Below are 14719 nucleotides of genomic sequence, written 5' to 3'. Positions count from 1 at the left end.
ACTGGCGCAGCCACCCCACCCTCCATAAACAAAAACTACAGCCCTCTAAGATACCCATAGAAGGTGCAGGGGGCCAGAGTGTCACCTACCATGGTGTGCTACGCATTAACCTAAAATTGTTGGGGAGAGAGTTTAAGGTTGTGCCGGCTTTTGTTGTCCCTAACACAGAGTACCGCTCCTCGGTTCCTCTGCTTGTGGGAACTAATGTCCTCCGTGCCTCCAGAAGCCACCTCCAGGCCACCTACGGCCAGCAGTTCCTTCTCCAGGTCAAGGAGACTCATCCGGAGTGGTACACCTCCCTGCTAGAGATTGGGAACACTGAACGGTGTGATGTGGATGACACAGTGGGCCCTGTCGTTTACACTGGCCGTAAGGTACACATTCAAGCAGGGAAAGAGATGGATTTAAGGTGCAAAATAAAAGCTGGACCACAAAGAAAGACATATACAGCCCTAATTGAAGGCCACCCCTCCCTGCGGCTCAGCCAAGACATCCTGGTCGCCAGAGTTCTGGCTGATGTAAAGAAAGGATGTGCCCCAGTAAGGGTGATGAACCTCTCCGAGCATGCTATCACTATCAAGCCTCACACACATCTGGCCAAGGCATCACTGGTGGGAAGTATTGTGGACTTTTCAGACAGGATGCAGGGCAGTCATCATATTAGCGGAGGTGGAGAAGCATGTCTGGGTATGGGCCATGTGGTGGCAAGCCAAGAAGTGGATTTAAGTGGAGCAGACGTCGAGAACGAGCACCAGCGCTCCCTTCTTAAAGAGCTTGTGGAAAGGAATGTGGGTGTGTTCTCACAACACCCCATGGATTACGGCCATACAAAGACTGTGCAACATGAAATCCCTCTGGTTGACTCTAAGCCATTCCGACTGCCTTACCGTAAGATCCCCCCATCACAGTGGCAGGATGTGAGAAGGTTGCTGAAAGAAATTGAGGCAGCAGGAGTTATCAGGCACAGCAAAAGCCCATACGCTTCACCTGTTGTGATCGTAACCAAGAAAGATGGATCACTAAGGCTGTGTATTGACTACAGGAAACTGAACTCCTGCAGCACGAGAGATGCTTTTCCTCTACCCAGAATAGAGGAAGCCCTGGAGGCTCTAGGCCAGGCAAGATACTTCTCCACCCTTGACCTCACTTCTGGTTATTGGCAGGTGGAGGTGGCGGAGCATGACAAACACAAGATGGCATTCAGCACCCCCATGGGGCTGTTTGAAGCAAATCGTATGCCTTTTGGACTGCAGAATGCTCCCTCTACCTTCCAGAGACTCATGACCTGCTGCTTTGGCGATCTGAACTTCACCCACCTCCTAATCTATCTTGATGACCTCATCATATTCTCCAAAACCTTTGATGAGCATCTGGAAAGACTGCAGCTGGTGTTCGATCGGCTTCGGGAGCATGGCTTGAAGTTAAAGCCTTCTAAATGCCAGCTAGTGAGAAAGGAGGTTCAGTATCTGGGCCACTTGCTGAGGGGATCCGGACAGACCCAGAGAAGATCAACAAGGTGAAAAACTGGGTGAGGCCCACAAATCGCAAAGAAGTGTTGCAATTTCTGGGGTTTGCTGGATACTATAGGCGGTCTGTAAGTGGGTACTCTACCCTAGCTGCTCCCCTGTACCGCCTAACCGCGGGTGACCCCAGAAAGAAAAAGAGAGGGGGAAAGAACAGTCTGGCCACCATTCCACCCTTTTTGTGGACAGATGAGTGTGAGAAGGCATTTCAGACTCTAAAAGAAAGACTGACAAGCGCTCCAGTGCTAGGATATCCTGACTATAGCTTGCCTTTTGTTCTGCAGACGGACGCCTCAGGGGAGGGTCTGGGCGCCATTCTGGCTCAGGTCCAAGGGGGAGTTGAGAGGGTCATAGCCTTCGCCAGCAGAGGTTTGAGCCCAGCAGAGACAAGGTATCCTGCACACAAACTCGAGTTTCTTGCTCTCAAATGGGCGGTCACAGATAAATTCTACGACCACCTCTATGGGCGTAGGTTCTCGGTACAGACAGACAATAACCCTCTCAAGTATGTTATGTCCTCAGCGAAGCTGGATGCCACAGGCCAGCGGTGGGTGTCGAGGCTGGCTTCTTTCGATTTTGATGTCCGGTATCGGAGGGAACAGAGCAACACAAACGCTGACGCCCACTCTCGCATGTCTAACCAGGAGGTCATGCACATCCTGCAGACATTCCCTCAGTGGGTGGGTGTCGACGAACAGGGGCAGGGTGTGACACAGGCTACCCAGGAGACTCAAAGCCCCTCTGGCCATGGCGCGCACCCAGGGGAGGAACTAGAACTCGGGCCCCCTACATCCACTGAGCCTTACAGGGATGTGGGGATGGAGTCCCTGCCCACCATGACCAAACAGGAGATTCGTGCAGGGCAGAAAAAAGACCTTGTTATTGGCCCTGTCTTGCACTATAAGAGTATGAACCAGAGACCACGCCGCAGTGAGCGAAGGAGTGGTGAAGCACACGTGCGCCTTCTCTTAAAGGAGTGGAGAAGGTTAGTGGTAAGGGATGGCATCCTGTACCGCTGCGTCAAAGACAGCCAAAGGGGAGTAGTTGAGCAATTGGTGCTACCAGAGGATTTGCGTATATCAGTTAAGACTGCTCTCCACGATGACTCAGGCCATCTTGGTTTTGAGAGGACATTGCACATGATAAGGGAGAGATTTTTTTGGCCACAGATGTTTCAGGAAATCAAGGCTTGGTGCGAGCAATGTGAGAGGTGCTGCCTTAGAAAAACTCCAACTGCAGGAGTCAGGGCCCCCCTGGTCAGTATCCACAGCAGTGCCCCCTTGGAGCTAGTTTGTGTGGATTTTTTGTCTCTGGAGAAATCAAAAGGTGGTATCGAAAATGTCCTCGTGGTCACTGACCACTTCTCACGCTATGCGCAAGCATACCCCACTAAAGACCAAAGAGCCAGCACAGTGGCTAAGGTGCTGTATAGAAACTTTTTCTGTCGGTTTGGCTTCCCAGCAAAATTGCATGCAGACCAAGGGCGCAATTTTGAAAGTGCTGTGGTAAAGGAGCTTTGTAAATGCACCGGCATCACTAAAACCCGCACTACGCCTTATCACCCACAGGGCAATGGCACGACCGAACGGTTTAACCGCACCCTCATGAACATGCTGGGGACACTAGAAACTCACCTGAAGCCCCGGTGGCACGAATATGTGGATGCAATGACACACGCCTACAACTGCACCCGCCATGATTCGACAGGGTACACACCATACTACTTGATGTTTGGCAGGCACCCACGTCTCCCTGTCGATTTGGTGTTTGGACTATCAACCACTAATGGGTCGGGGGGATATAGCGAGTATGTCCAGACCCTGCATGACTGATTGTCACGGGCTTATGCACAGGCTAATCAGGCCTCTCGCCAGGCTAAGGGCCATCAGAAAAGATACTATGACCGACACGCAACCAGTCACAGCTTCAGTCCGGGTGACAGAGTCCTGGTTAAAGTGTGTCATGTGGAGGGGCGAAGCAAACTAGGAGACAAGTGGGAGTCACGTCCATACATTGTGGTGAAGAAACAGCCAGACATGCCGGTGTATGTGGTGCGATCGGAGAATGGTGATACAGAGAGAGTGGTCCACCGCAACCTACTCACACAGTGTATGTTTCTTCCTGTGGAGCAGGTGGGAGAGGAGGCAAGGGAGGAAATGGAGCTTGACGTGGAGGAGGTTCATGGAGGAGAGGTTGAGGACACAGAGGACAGTGGAGAGCAGGCTGGTGAAGAAATCAGACAGGAGGAAGAGTCAGACACAATCAAGGACGGGGAGGCAGATAGCCTGGAAGGGGGTGTGGAGGGAGTTTCACCTGAAGCATCAAATACATCTCTTGCCCCCACAGGACCAGAGGAAAGGGACACAGGGGCAGGACAAGGGAGTGAAGAGGGGAGGGGGAATGAAACTGCCAGGGGCACCCCCTCATCTCCCAGACCAAGTGAACCAAGGAGGAACTTGCCGAGGAGTCGGCATCCCCCAAAGAAACTGACTTATGGGTCAAGAGTTATTGAACCAGGGGAGGATCAGAAGAAGATAGAAAGGGGATGGAAGCTGTGGCAGAGGGCAAAAGCAAAGAGGGCTGCAAGAAACATGTAGGATAATACAGCCAGTGTACCCATACTAATAGGATACACACATAGACATTGTTGCATTATACTGCGCATCCTCCACCACCGCTATTCTTATATACATTTTGAGACTGTTCTGTTTTGTTTTGTTTGATGACCGGGACGCCATCACTTAAAGGAGAGGCGGATGTAAGGCAGTGACTGGAATAAGTCACAAGGTGCCGCTGTTGAGCTGGATATACATTGTAGATTTTAGCAATTTTGACCATTTGTCCTCTGCAGGACACCGTAGTTCAGTTTTATCGTTCGCGCGGGCGCCATTTTGGGTTCAGTGTTTACTGTGATTTGTAAAGGCCAGCAGCGGAGTCGGAGTGGTGTTTGCCCCATCATCTAAATAAAGAAAAAGACGGCGTGGTCCGAGCCACAAATTGAACGCCTGTGTCCGACTGGTCTCTCTATTGTGCACCCCCATCCAACACAAAATTACACAACGCAGAGTCTGGGGTGTAGGGAGGCCCCTGCACGGGTTGGGTTACAGTACCATAAAACACCCAAAAGTGCTAACACCAGAAATGCATTTATCTACTTATTAACTTACTGTATAACTCAATTTCACTTGTCATCTAGAGCAGGGGTGTCAAACTCAAACTCACAAGGGGCCGAAATGAAACTTTGGGACGGAGTCGAGGGCCAAACTTAATATTTTTTGAAAAAGTGACGGCAAATTTGCACGTTTTCTTTATCAACATATATGCAATTTTGAACCTTTAAATTTGGAAACAAACTTATTTCTGCATTAACACTGAATGTGGAATAACCAAATTACACACGAGCAAGTCAGTTACAAATAAAACACATCAGTGGTATTCATTACTTGTGGTATATTCAGCATTTTTAAAATCTATTCAGGATTTATGTTTTCTTGTTTATTCATTTTTCTTATTTTTTATTCTCCTTTTTTCTCCTGTAATAAGTGTCATTGCTGCTGTGACGTCTAGCTTTCCCCACTGAGGAACAATAAAGGGATTTTCTATTCTATTCATCTATCTGCAGCCTTTCCACTTCCTGTTTACTGTAGGTTAAATCTTTTCTCACGGGCCAACAACAAAATAAAAATATCATTTTATCTTAAATGAAAATGCAACATCTCACCTGTTAACTTTCATGTTTTGGAGCAGAAAAAGAGCATAAAACCAACATATTTAAAGCTCAGTTTGCTCCACTGGTTTACTGTGATGCTCACCTGTTCCAGCCAGATACCTGCATCATGGGGTTGATCTGAGCTGAGGAGGAGACTCCTGTTGTTTTGTTCATCTTCATCATAATAATGACAACATTAGATGACAACAGGTGCTCACGTAGGTTTGTGCTGATGAACATGTCTGAGCAGCTTGACCACGTTGTTGTGTGTCGGGGGGGAAACACGACAGCAGCCACAGAGTCGTGCTGGTTTGAGCGTGTCGCTGCTCGCTGGAGTTATATCAGCTCTGTCTGGACGTTAGTTTGAAAACTTTCTCTTTAAGTCGTGAACACATTACTGAGGGGCTAGAATCTCCGTTTCTGGGCTTCAACGTCAGAAAACAGCTGAGTGAACTCGGCGCTGAGTGAGAGGAGTGTAGTTTGTCCGAGACAGCGGAGCTGCAGACACCCAACTACCTCTGACTGCCTCAGCGCTGAAAAAACACAAAGGAGGGGGCGCGTCGGCTCCGCGCTGGCGCCGCAAAGCATCATGGGAGTTGTAGTCTTTGCGGTAAAATCGGCCAGCGGGCCAGTTTAAATATATTTTTGATATTTATCTCGCGGGCCACATAAAAATGCTCCCCGGGCCGCATCTGGCCCGCGGGCCTTGACTCTGACATATGTGATATAGAGTCTTCTGGTGCTGTAACTGGCAAACAGCCATGACACTCACAGAACTGCAAAATCTGCTTAGAATATAAAGCTACAGTGACCAAATTTGACTGCAGGATTGAAATACTTACTTTATTCTTACATAGTGCACCTTTAAATAAAAAAAGGCTTTCCATAAAACCTAGCCTTTGTCATAGCATGGTTTAATTGAGATTAACATCGTTCCTTGCACTGGCTAAGGCAAATGGCCTGTATGTATTTGGCACCATCTATGGTTCTATACCCCACCAAGGCACTTTACAACACAACCAGTCATTTACTCATTCAGACACTGACAGTGATTAGCTACATTGTAGCCACAGCTGCCCTGAGACACTTAGACGGAAGCAAGGCTGCCGGGCACTGGTGCCACCAGTAACTCCAAACACCCCCAGTGGGCAAGCGGGGCTCAAATGCTTTGCCCAAGACCACAACTGCAACAGACTGAGTGGGGCTTGAACCTACAACCCTATGGTTTACATGGCATGCCCTTAACTCCTGTTCCACCATCGCCCTCTGGTGAATTTAGATCTTAAAAGATTATGCCAATAAAATTAGCCTGAAAACCTGATGCAGGATGAAAGATCTTAAAAGGCAACACATCATTGCCCGTTCTAATGAAATCCAAAAACAAAACAATAATTTTAAGCTCAAAAGGCCTCTTTTTGTTGACGTTAAGGTCAGAGTTCATGATTAAAAAATAGTGAAGAGACTGGGCCAGTTAACAGCCACTACATTTCCGACAGAAAGAACATCAAACCAACAACCAATCACGGTGTTGATAGTGTGATGGTCTGGGAATACCTTGCTGCTTCAGATCTGTATGCCTTGATTTTGTTTCTGTAGGTTCTCAGTTGTTCAGGGCATGATGACCTTGACGGTTTAGTTGGAAACATTCAGGGTTTCTCTTGTTTTCTTGTTGAAAGAAGCCATGTGTGAAGCAGGAAAAACAAACTTTCATCTTTCTGACACCTACAATGAAGCTAACAGTCTCTCCTGCTTTCTTTTGCTCTGTCTTTACTTTATTTAGGATTGGAATAGATTATATCCATTTGCAGAGCATTATAACTTGGTGTATTTTTGTCTTGCTGTCTCTTTTTTCACATGGTATGCCTTTTAGCTAAACCAGTCAAGCCTTTATCCAACAGTGTTTCATTATCTTTTCTGTTTTGCTTTATTCATAGGATCTGCGATTTTGACCCTATTTCTGATGTTCATTGATACCCCAATTGCTTGGACTCTGACTGCTCCCATTTGGGAGCTCTAGTCCAATTGGGAAGTTCTCCCTGATGTGATTCACCTGTATAAAATCAAGCTGCCTTGTTGTTCAGATGTAACAAAGACACACTTTTTACCTACAGTGCAGCATTGACTTGATTTCCCAGCAGTTAACCAAACTTGTGACATGGAACCAAACCAATACACAGGTGGGGTATGCTGCTGACCTGTTAGGATCGTCAGCACCAATGACACAAACAGGGAGCTAAATGGGGGCATAGGGCCAGGGACTTGTGGCCTTCATGGCCTCACCAGTGACTTCTATTTCCCTATAGTAGGACTCCTAACTCCTAACCCAAGTTTCAGGACAGAAGAAGCTTCATGGATAAGAAGTGAAATCAACTAAGGCCTAGTCCACACGTAGCCGTTTTTTTTTAAACGAATATCCGCCCCTCCAAAAGCTTGCATCCACACCACCTCGTTAAAAGAAAACTATGTCCACACGTACCCGGATAAATACGTTGTTAATGACATGCCAGACCTGTTGGCGGCAGTACTTCCCCCGTTCTTAACCTCGTCCTTCGTCTGTGGTCTTCCGCAAGGAGCAGTAATTCCGCTTGCAAAAACAAACAAGCAAAAAGCGCTTGGACAATTGATAAAGCGAGCGCAGCTCTGAGGGCATCCATGCTGTCGGCTAGTGTAAACACAGGTCGCACACGTGATGTCAGCATTTTTTTGTCGCGGAAAGTGACGTTGCGGACCTTAAAACTCCGGTTTTGTCTGTCCACACAGACACCCAAAACGGAGAAAACGCAGATCTTTTTAAAAAGATCCGTTTTCGTGTGAAAAAACTCCGTTTTCGTGTGGATGACAGGCCAAAACGTAGAAAAGTATCTACGTTTTTGCAGATCCCCGGCTACGTGTGGACAGGGCCTAAACCTTCATGATTACCTTCACTACCAGAACATCTTGAAGGACTTTTTTGGGCCGTTTACCTTTAGCACACACTTCATGCTGACAATTCTTAAATGTGGCTGAATTAACTCAATTATGCAAGGAAGAGAAGACTAGATTTCCTCCACAGTGTGAGGGACACATTACTGGTATTGCAGATGCAGTTTTTGCCAGTTTGGAGGTCAGAGTTTCTTTTGGATAAATGTTGAAGTTCTGTTTTTTAAACACAGGAAAGGTTTTCTTACCTTGCTGACAGTTTTGATCACTCCTGCGATCTTCATCAGAGCTAGCCGCTAATGGCGTTAATCTCAGTTTTTCCACGGGGAACAGAGGACGGTGTCGCCCTCTGCTGCTCGCGCTCTCCTCACCGATGACACAGTTTCATGCATAATCTAATGTGTAGACCCCCTCGTCTCTGTTCATGGTTCCATGCCCACGTCTCCATATTTCTATGGCTTCCTTAATCCATCTTTTATGTTTCTGTTGTTCGGTGGTTTTGACCTTTGTTTTGTCCCAGTCCATTATAAGCTAAGGATAAACAGAGAAGGAAGTTACGCCGCCATTAGCGGCTAGCTCTGATGAAGATCGCAGGGGTGATCAAAACTGTCAGCAAGGTAAAAAATAACTTTCCTGTGTTGAAAAAAAATAACTTAAAATGCATTCAGAAGAAGAACAGAATGAATTACAAAGGATGGAGTTTGTTTTGTTTTCAAGAAATCTTTGACTCATTTTGAAACGTGTTTTCTGGTTGGAAATGTGGAAGGGGCCGCGGAAAACAGCAGAAAAAGACAAAATATGTAGGCCAAGTACTTTTTTTGATGCACAACACTCAGCCTTAAATGAACAAACCATCCCATAATAACATTTTAAATGTTGGTTTCTTTATTCAATAAAAAGGTTTTAGGTTTTATGAGTCTGAGGTGAAAATATGAAGACCATGCTGACGTTTTATTTAAAGAATTTTGACATTTGCCTAAATGCCAATTAGTTTCACATATGGTAACGAGAAATAACCAGACAGAAGGATCCTTGCTATTACAGCTGCAGACACTGTTTCATTATGAAAATTGGATAATGATGAGGTTATGGCTGTCTCGATTTGTTTTTGAAAGACTGTTGCCAATTATAGTTGACTTATATGCAGTGTGTCATTAAGTGTGTGACAACACAATCTGTGGTAACCTTTTAGTTTACAGAATAATTGTATTTATTTATTTCTAATTAATCCTTCTCTCAAAGTCAGCGGTTGAGTTTCATACACATCTTAAACCATCGTTTTTAAATAGCCAATAAAAGATGAGCTTCATGACTCAATGAACTACTGACATTAGTTCCTTTGGTTCTTTACTCACCTGCTAAAGAAGCTCAGAGTTCACAGGTCAAATCCATTTAATTTCATCTGACCTTTTAGTTCTTAACCCTGTCTGAGTTTTTTTTTTTTTTTTTTTTTTTTTGCATTAGATTTGGTCTCAATGGGGTTTGAGTAAAAATGCATAAATTCAGTGTTCTAAATCGTGCATGCAGTCAGGGGCGGATTAAGGACTGAAGAAGATCCGGGGCTTAACACACACACATGCGCGCGCACACACGCACGCACGCGCACACACACGTGACACGCACTAGTCAACATCATATATATTTGTCTTGTACCACATAATTTTTAATCTGAAGCTACACGTTAAGCATTTTCAGGACAGAGTATTGTTCCTGTTAGTGTTTAGTGTGAGATGATAGTAAATATTCCCTTTCTTTCTCCAACAAGTTTACCTGATAAGCTAACTTTAGGCAAACCAGCAGCACAACAACTATTTTCAAATAAGACTCACAAACCTGAGTCAACACCAGTCTCATCAAAGCTGGGGTTCTGTCGTTGTACTTTTGGTATAAAAAACGTCCTTATGTCCATCTTCACTCATGCGTTTCAGGCAGAGAGTAGAAGAAACCAGGCACTGCAGAAGAAGCCGGCTGCTGAAGGGCTTCTTCTTCAGTGGTGGAGGCTCAGGCAGGCTGTATACAAAGTACTGCTAGCTGCTCCCTCTCTGTTGGACTTTGGTACTGCATGTTACTTCCACGTTTTAGATCCGGGGCTTTTCATTAAAGATTCGGGGCTTCAGCCCAAGTAGCCGGGCCTAACAACACACCTGCATGCAGTACACATTTTTCCAGAGTGGATGAGTAAGCTTAAGAGTAGCTATTTCATATGGACATTTCTATCATCTGCACTCTTTATTTTAATCACAGGCTCTAACTGAGGCCTTAATCAGCATTTTACATAACACTTGCAATCAAGACACTATTTCACATTCATCACTTTTCTCTCACTTGTCTCACAGACTCAAGATATATTACCTGATAGCTCTCTCAAGACTGTTATCTCAGTCCCTTAGTAAATGAGGTTGTCATTTCCATTTGTTGACACTGAAGCAACAATAAAAGAAAAAAAAACAGGTCTCATCCTCTTGATGCAGCTAGGATATACTGACTACTGGTTGAGAAGGCTTTCAGAAAGGGAGCAAAGAAGGCAAGGAGAAGTGAGTGACATTTGGTGCCACATCGGTGCAGCTCTCCGTGTGTAGGTGACAAAGTTGACCAATGCTTGAGGCCTCCAAAGCCAGCTCATGACACACTGTCCCCCTGAGATCAGATGTCACATGGACAACTTCAGTTTGTTTGCAACATTCCCTGAAATGTTTACAGTACACTCTGCAAGTCTGTTTAATGCTGTTTTCTGTGTGAATCTACTGTGGATTTAACTTTCAGTGTGTGCTTACTATTTCAGGTCGTTTACAAAAACAACGACGTGAGGCTTGAGTTGTCCAGGCTGGCCAAGTCGGGCGATCCCAAGATGAAGGTCCATGGCACTGTTGCCTTTAAGTGTGAGAATGTGGCCACTCTGGACCCCATCACATTCGAGACACCTGAATCTTTCATCATTCTCAACAAATGGAATGCTAAGAAAACAGGATCCATCTCCTTTGACTTTCGAACTACCGAGCCCAATGGTCTTCTACTTTTCAGCCACGGCAAGCCCAAGCAGCAACCAAAGGACTCCAAGACTCCCCAAACTCTTAAGGTGGACTTCTTTGCCATTGAGATGTTGGATGGCCATCTGTACTTGTTGTTAGATATGGGCTCAGGAACTACAAAGAGCAAAGCTGTCAACAAGAAAGTCAACGATGGCGAATGGTATCATGTGGACTTCCAACGAGACGGGAGATCAGGTAACTTTTCTGTCCCTATAAAGTCCCATTAGTCATCATCACACACTGGTGTTTGACTCATCCCCATGGGGTGCGGCGCACTGCAGCTGTGGTTGCACCCGGGAACCATTTGGTGGTTTAACCACCTAATCCAACCTCTTAAAGCTGAGTGTCAAGCGGGGCAGCATTAGGTCCCATTTTTAAAGTCTTTGATATGACCTGACCAGATTTGAACCTCGATCTCCCAGTCCCAGGGTGGACACTTATACCACTGAGCCACTGAGACAAACATAAGGAAGTTAGGAAAATGTATCCTAAACTTAAGGGTGTTTGAAGTCATTTATTTCCATGCCTGCATGTTAGACTCAGGGACCACCATAGATATCAACTTTAGATGTTAATGTAGGGTGGGTTTTATTTTCTGACTGACACATAAAAGTCCTCTGCCTACTCTACTACATCGAGCAGAAACCTTGAGCTGTCGCTCTTCTTTGCAGTGTCTGAATGAATTATTTAACCCTGCAAAGAACACAGCAGTGGGACTAGAAGTGTATTTCCTGAGAGAGAAAACATCTGCTATCATGAAAGAGCTGATACTACATCTCATTATAAACATTTATATATGTGGTGCTAATTTGGCTTTGGATTCTCAACCTATCCTGTAATTCTACATTCGTGTCCGACATAAATGCCTTCTTCTATGTGTCTTTTGCCCTTTGTTGACCCTGATTAGATTCCTGTTGATTTGCCAAGGTAGCAAATTTGTTAGCTCAAGGCTAGGACCTTGCAAAGTCATGTTGTCGATTCAATATGCGCTTTGACCATGTTTTCTACTCAGAAAGGTGGAGATTACATTAACAGTTTCATCATTACTTGGAGAAAATGAGATCCATTTAGTTCATTCTGTTTGAACTGACGGATTACATTTATAAACAATATTGCGTGGCACAGGGTGGCATTGAGCGAACTTATTGGAAGAAGAACTCATTGTTGACTATGGCAGACCAAACTATTTGAAACACTCATGCTAAATTAGATTCTGTTCATTATCCATCTCCCATCCTCCTGTCATCCACCCCCACACACTTCCTCACATGCAATCATTTTAACACACACACACACACACACACACACACACACACACACACACACACACACACACACACACACACACACACACACACACACACACACACACACACACACACACACACACACACAAACAACAACCCCAAGTTCCCTGTACTCACCAGCTTCTCTGTCTACCCTGCCCAAGTTTCCATGGAAACAGGAGGTGGTCTCTCCCAGGACTAAGACTGCACAGTGCTTTGCAGAGCAACACGCTAATGACATTTCTGGAGTAACTTTTCCTCCCTTCCTCAAGTCTAAGACATCAACACTCCTGCACTGGAGTGTAAGGAGGACATGAAAATGTCTCTGATGACTTCCAGTGTGTAAATAGAAACAAAAAGCTAATACAGCTCCACTTTCATGCAGTATTTTGAATTAAATGCTAGTTTATCATCTTTATTGCAAAGATTTGTTTGTTTTTGCCAGCCCTTGAATTTAGTTGTGTTATAACAAATCTGCAAACAAGTTAGATTTTGGATGCAAACATGATCTCAGAACACTCACCCCTTCCCTCCGGTGTCTTTCTTCAGACGCTTCTGCTGGAACCGGGAACCCACGATGTTCAACAAAACAAGAGAACACTAAACACCAGTCTCCGTTTTTTAGCATCAAACGTCTTTTGTTGTTCGTGACTTCAAATGGTGTTTTTCTTTTCGGGACTCTGGCAGTTTGTCCTAAAGTTTAAGTGGTAGCAACCGTCCGTTTCTCCTTCTCTGATATTATTGAGCAGAGAACCTCTCGCACCAGTGATGCAAAAAAGAAGAAGTATAAACAAAACACAATAATAGTATGAACCACTTGATTTTTTTCTTTTCGTTTTCTCTTAATCTCCACAATACATTTATAGGTATAATAATAATAGAATGGATTGAATATATATAGCGCTTTTCAAGGTGCCCAAAGTGCTTTCCATTATTCATACACTCACTTATTCACACACTACCTGTGATGGTAAGCTGCTCTGTAGCCACAGCAGCCGTGGGGCGGTCTGACAGAAGCAAGGCTGTCATTTTGCACCATCAGCCCCTGTGACCACTACCAACACAAGGAAGTTGGGTGAAATGTCTTGTCCAGGGACAATTCAACCCTGGCGGGAGCTGGAGTTGTTCCCACAACCTTTCGATTATGAGGCAACCCACTCTACCTCCTGAGCTACTGCTTCCCCATACTATGTCAGAACGTTGTGAGGAGGCATGGAGAAACATGTTTTAAGCTAGTTTGTTTTCCAAATGTGTCATTGTAGCTTTAGGGTTTGAAGTGATGCTGTCGTATTGATGAGGCGGGAAGTATCTGCTGGGGGTGTGAAGACCAAATTGTGCTGATTTACACGTGCACAGATCAATAGAGCAGCCCGGATTTGATGCAGTTTTAGAATTGGAACCCCCAAAACAAGATTTCACCCATTTAACAATTAGATGGAACGTGTGCAAGTAAACATCTACCACAAAAACAGTATAAAAATGTTCCATTTGTTGATGAAGAATTGATTTTCTGTGGTTCCTGGTGTTTTAAGAGGAGAATAGGAGCTTTGATTTAAAAAGGATTAATTGGTTAATATCCCAAATGATATTGGTTTTGCACCAGGCCTCGTTTTTCAATACTGAAAGTCAGTTTTTGTTCAGAAGAAAAAGTAACACATTTTTAAAACAAGGCCTATGTGCAAGCTGTCATTTTTATTACATGTATGCATTTGGTAGATGCTTTTCTCCAAAGCGAGTTACTAATTTTTATCAGAAAGTACAACTGCACTGAATCACATTCCTTTAGAATCATTTTGCATTGTGAAAAAGGGCTGAATCATAGTCAACTGAATCTTCTTATACCTGCCCAAGTGAGTCATTGGTACTATACTGAGATACAAATCCATCACAAACCATATCACAGGAAAATTAAAACACTTACATTTTTGTGTCAAAGAAGCGACATGTAACTTTAATTAGTCCAGGATGCATGTGTATACATAAAGAAGCATTAAACAACAGAGTCTCACAAAAAAGAGAAAGTCAATGAAGCCGTTTCCTCAAATTATCTAAACGTTTTAAATTTATTTTCATTTCAAAACTAAACAACAAGTATGAGTACTTTTTAAACAACCTTTACTTTTCCTTGTTATGCTTTACAATAAATATTTGATCAGTTTAAGATTATGTTTAAACATGAGAGAGGAATCTACAATTTCCTGGAGAACCCAAGTTATAAAACATATGGCACACACAGCTTTTCCTCTGCATCTC

General features: G+C 44.5%; 1 protein-coding gene across 19 annotated transcripts in view; it reads left to right on the top strand.

The window, feature by feature from the left end:
- The window catches only part of LOC107375745 (neurexin-1a), a 462507-nt gene that overhangs the window by 170131 nt on the left and 277657 nt on the right, over positions 1-14719 (top strand). For all 19 annotated transcript variants that reach the window (XM_070542354.1, XM_070542374.1, XM_070542368.1 and 16 more), the window contains one exon: positions 10934-11375. In XM_070542354.1, coding sequence (XP_070398455.1) covers positions 10934-11375 — 442 coding nt within the window. The remainder of the gene's footprint in view (positions 1-10933; positions 11376-14719) is intronic.

The sequence above is a fragment of the Nothobranchius furzeri genome, chromosome 12 (genome assembly GCF_043380555.1).
Source record: "Nothobranchius furzeri strain GRZ-AD chromosome 12, NfurGRZ-RIMD1, whole genome shotgun sequence".
NCBI classification, from domain to species: domain Eukaryota; kingdom Metazoa; phylum Chordata; class Actinopteri; order Cyprinodontiformes; family Nothobranchiidae; genus Nothobranchius; species Nothobranchius furzeri.
Note: the sequence above shows the minus strand (reverse complement) of the source record. Positions and strands in the feature narration are given on the sequence as shown.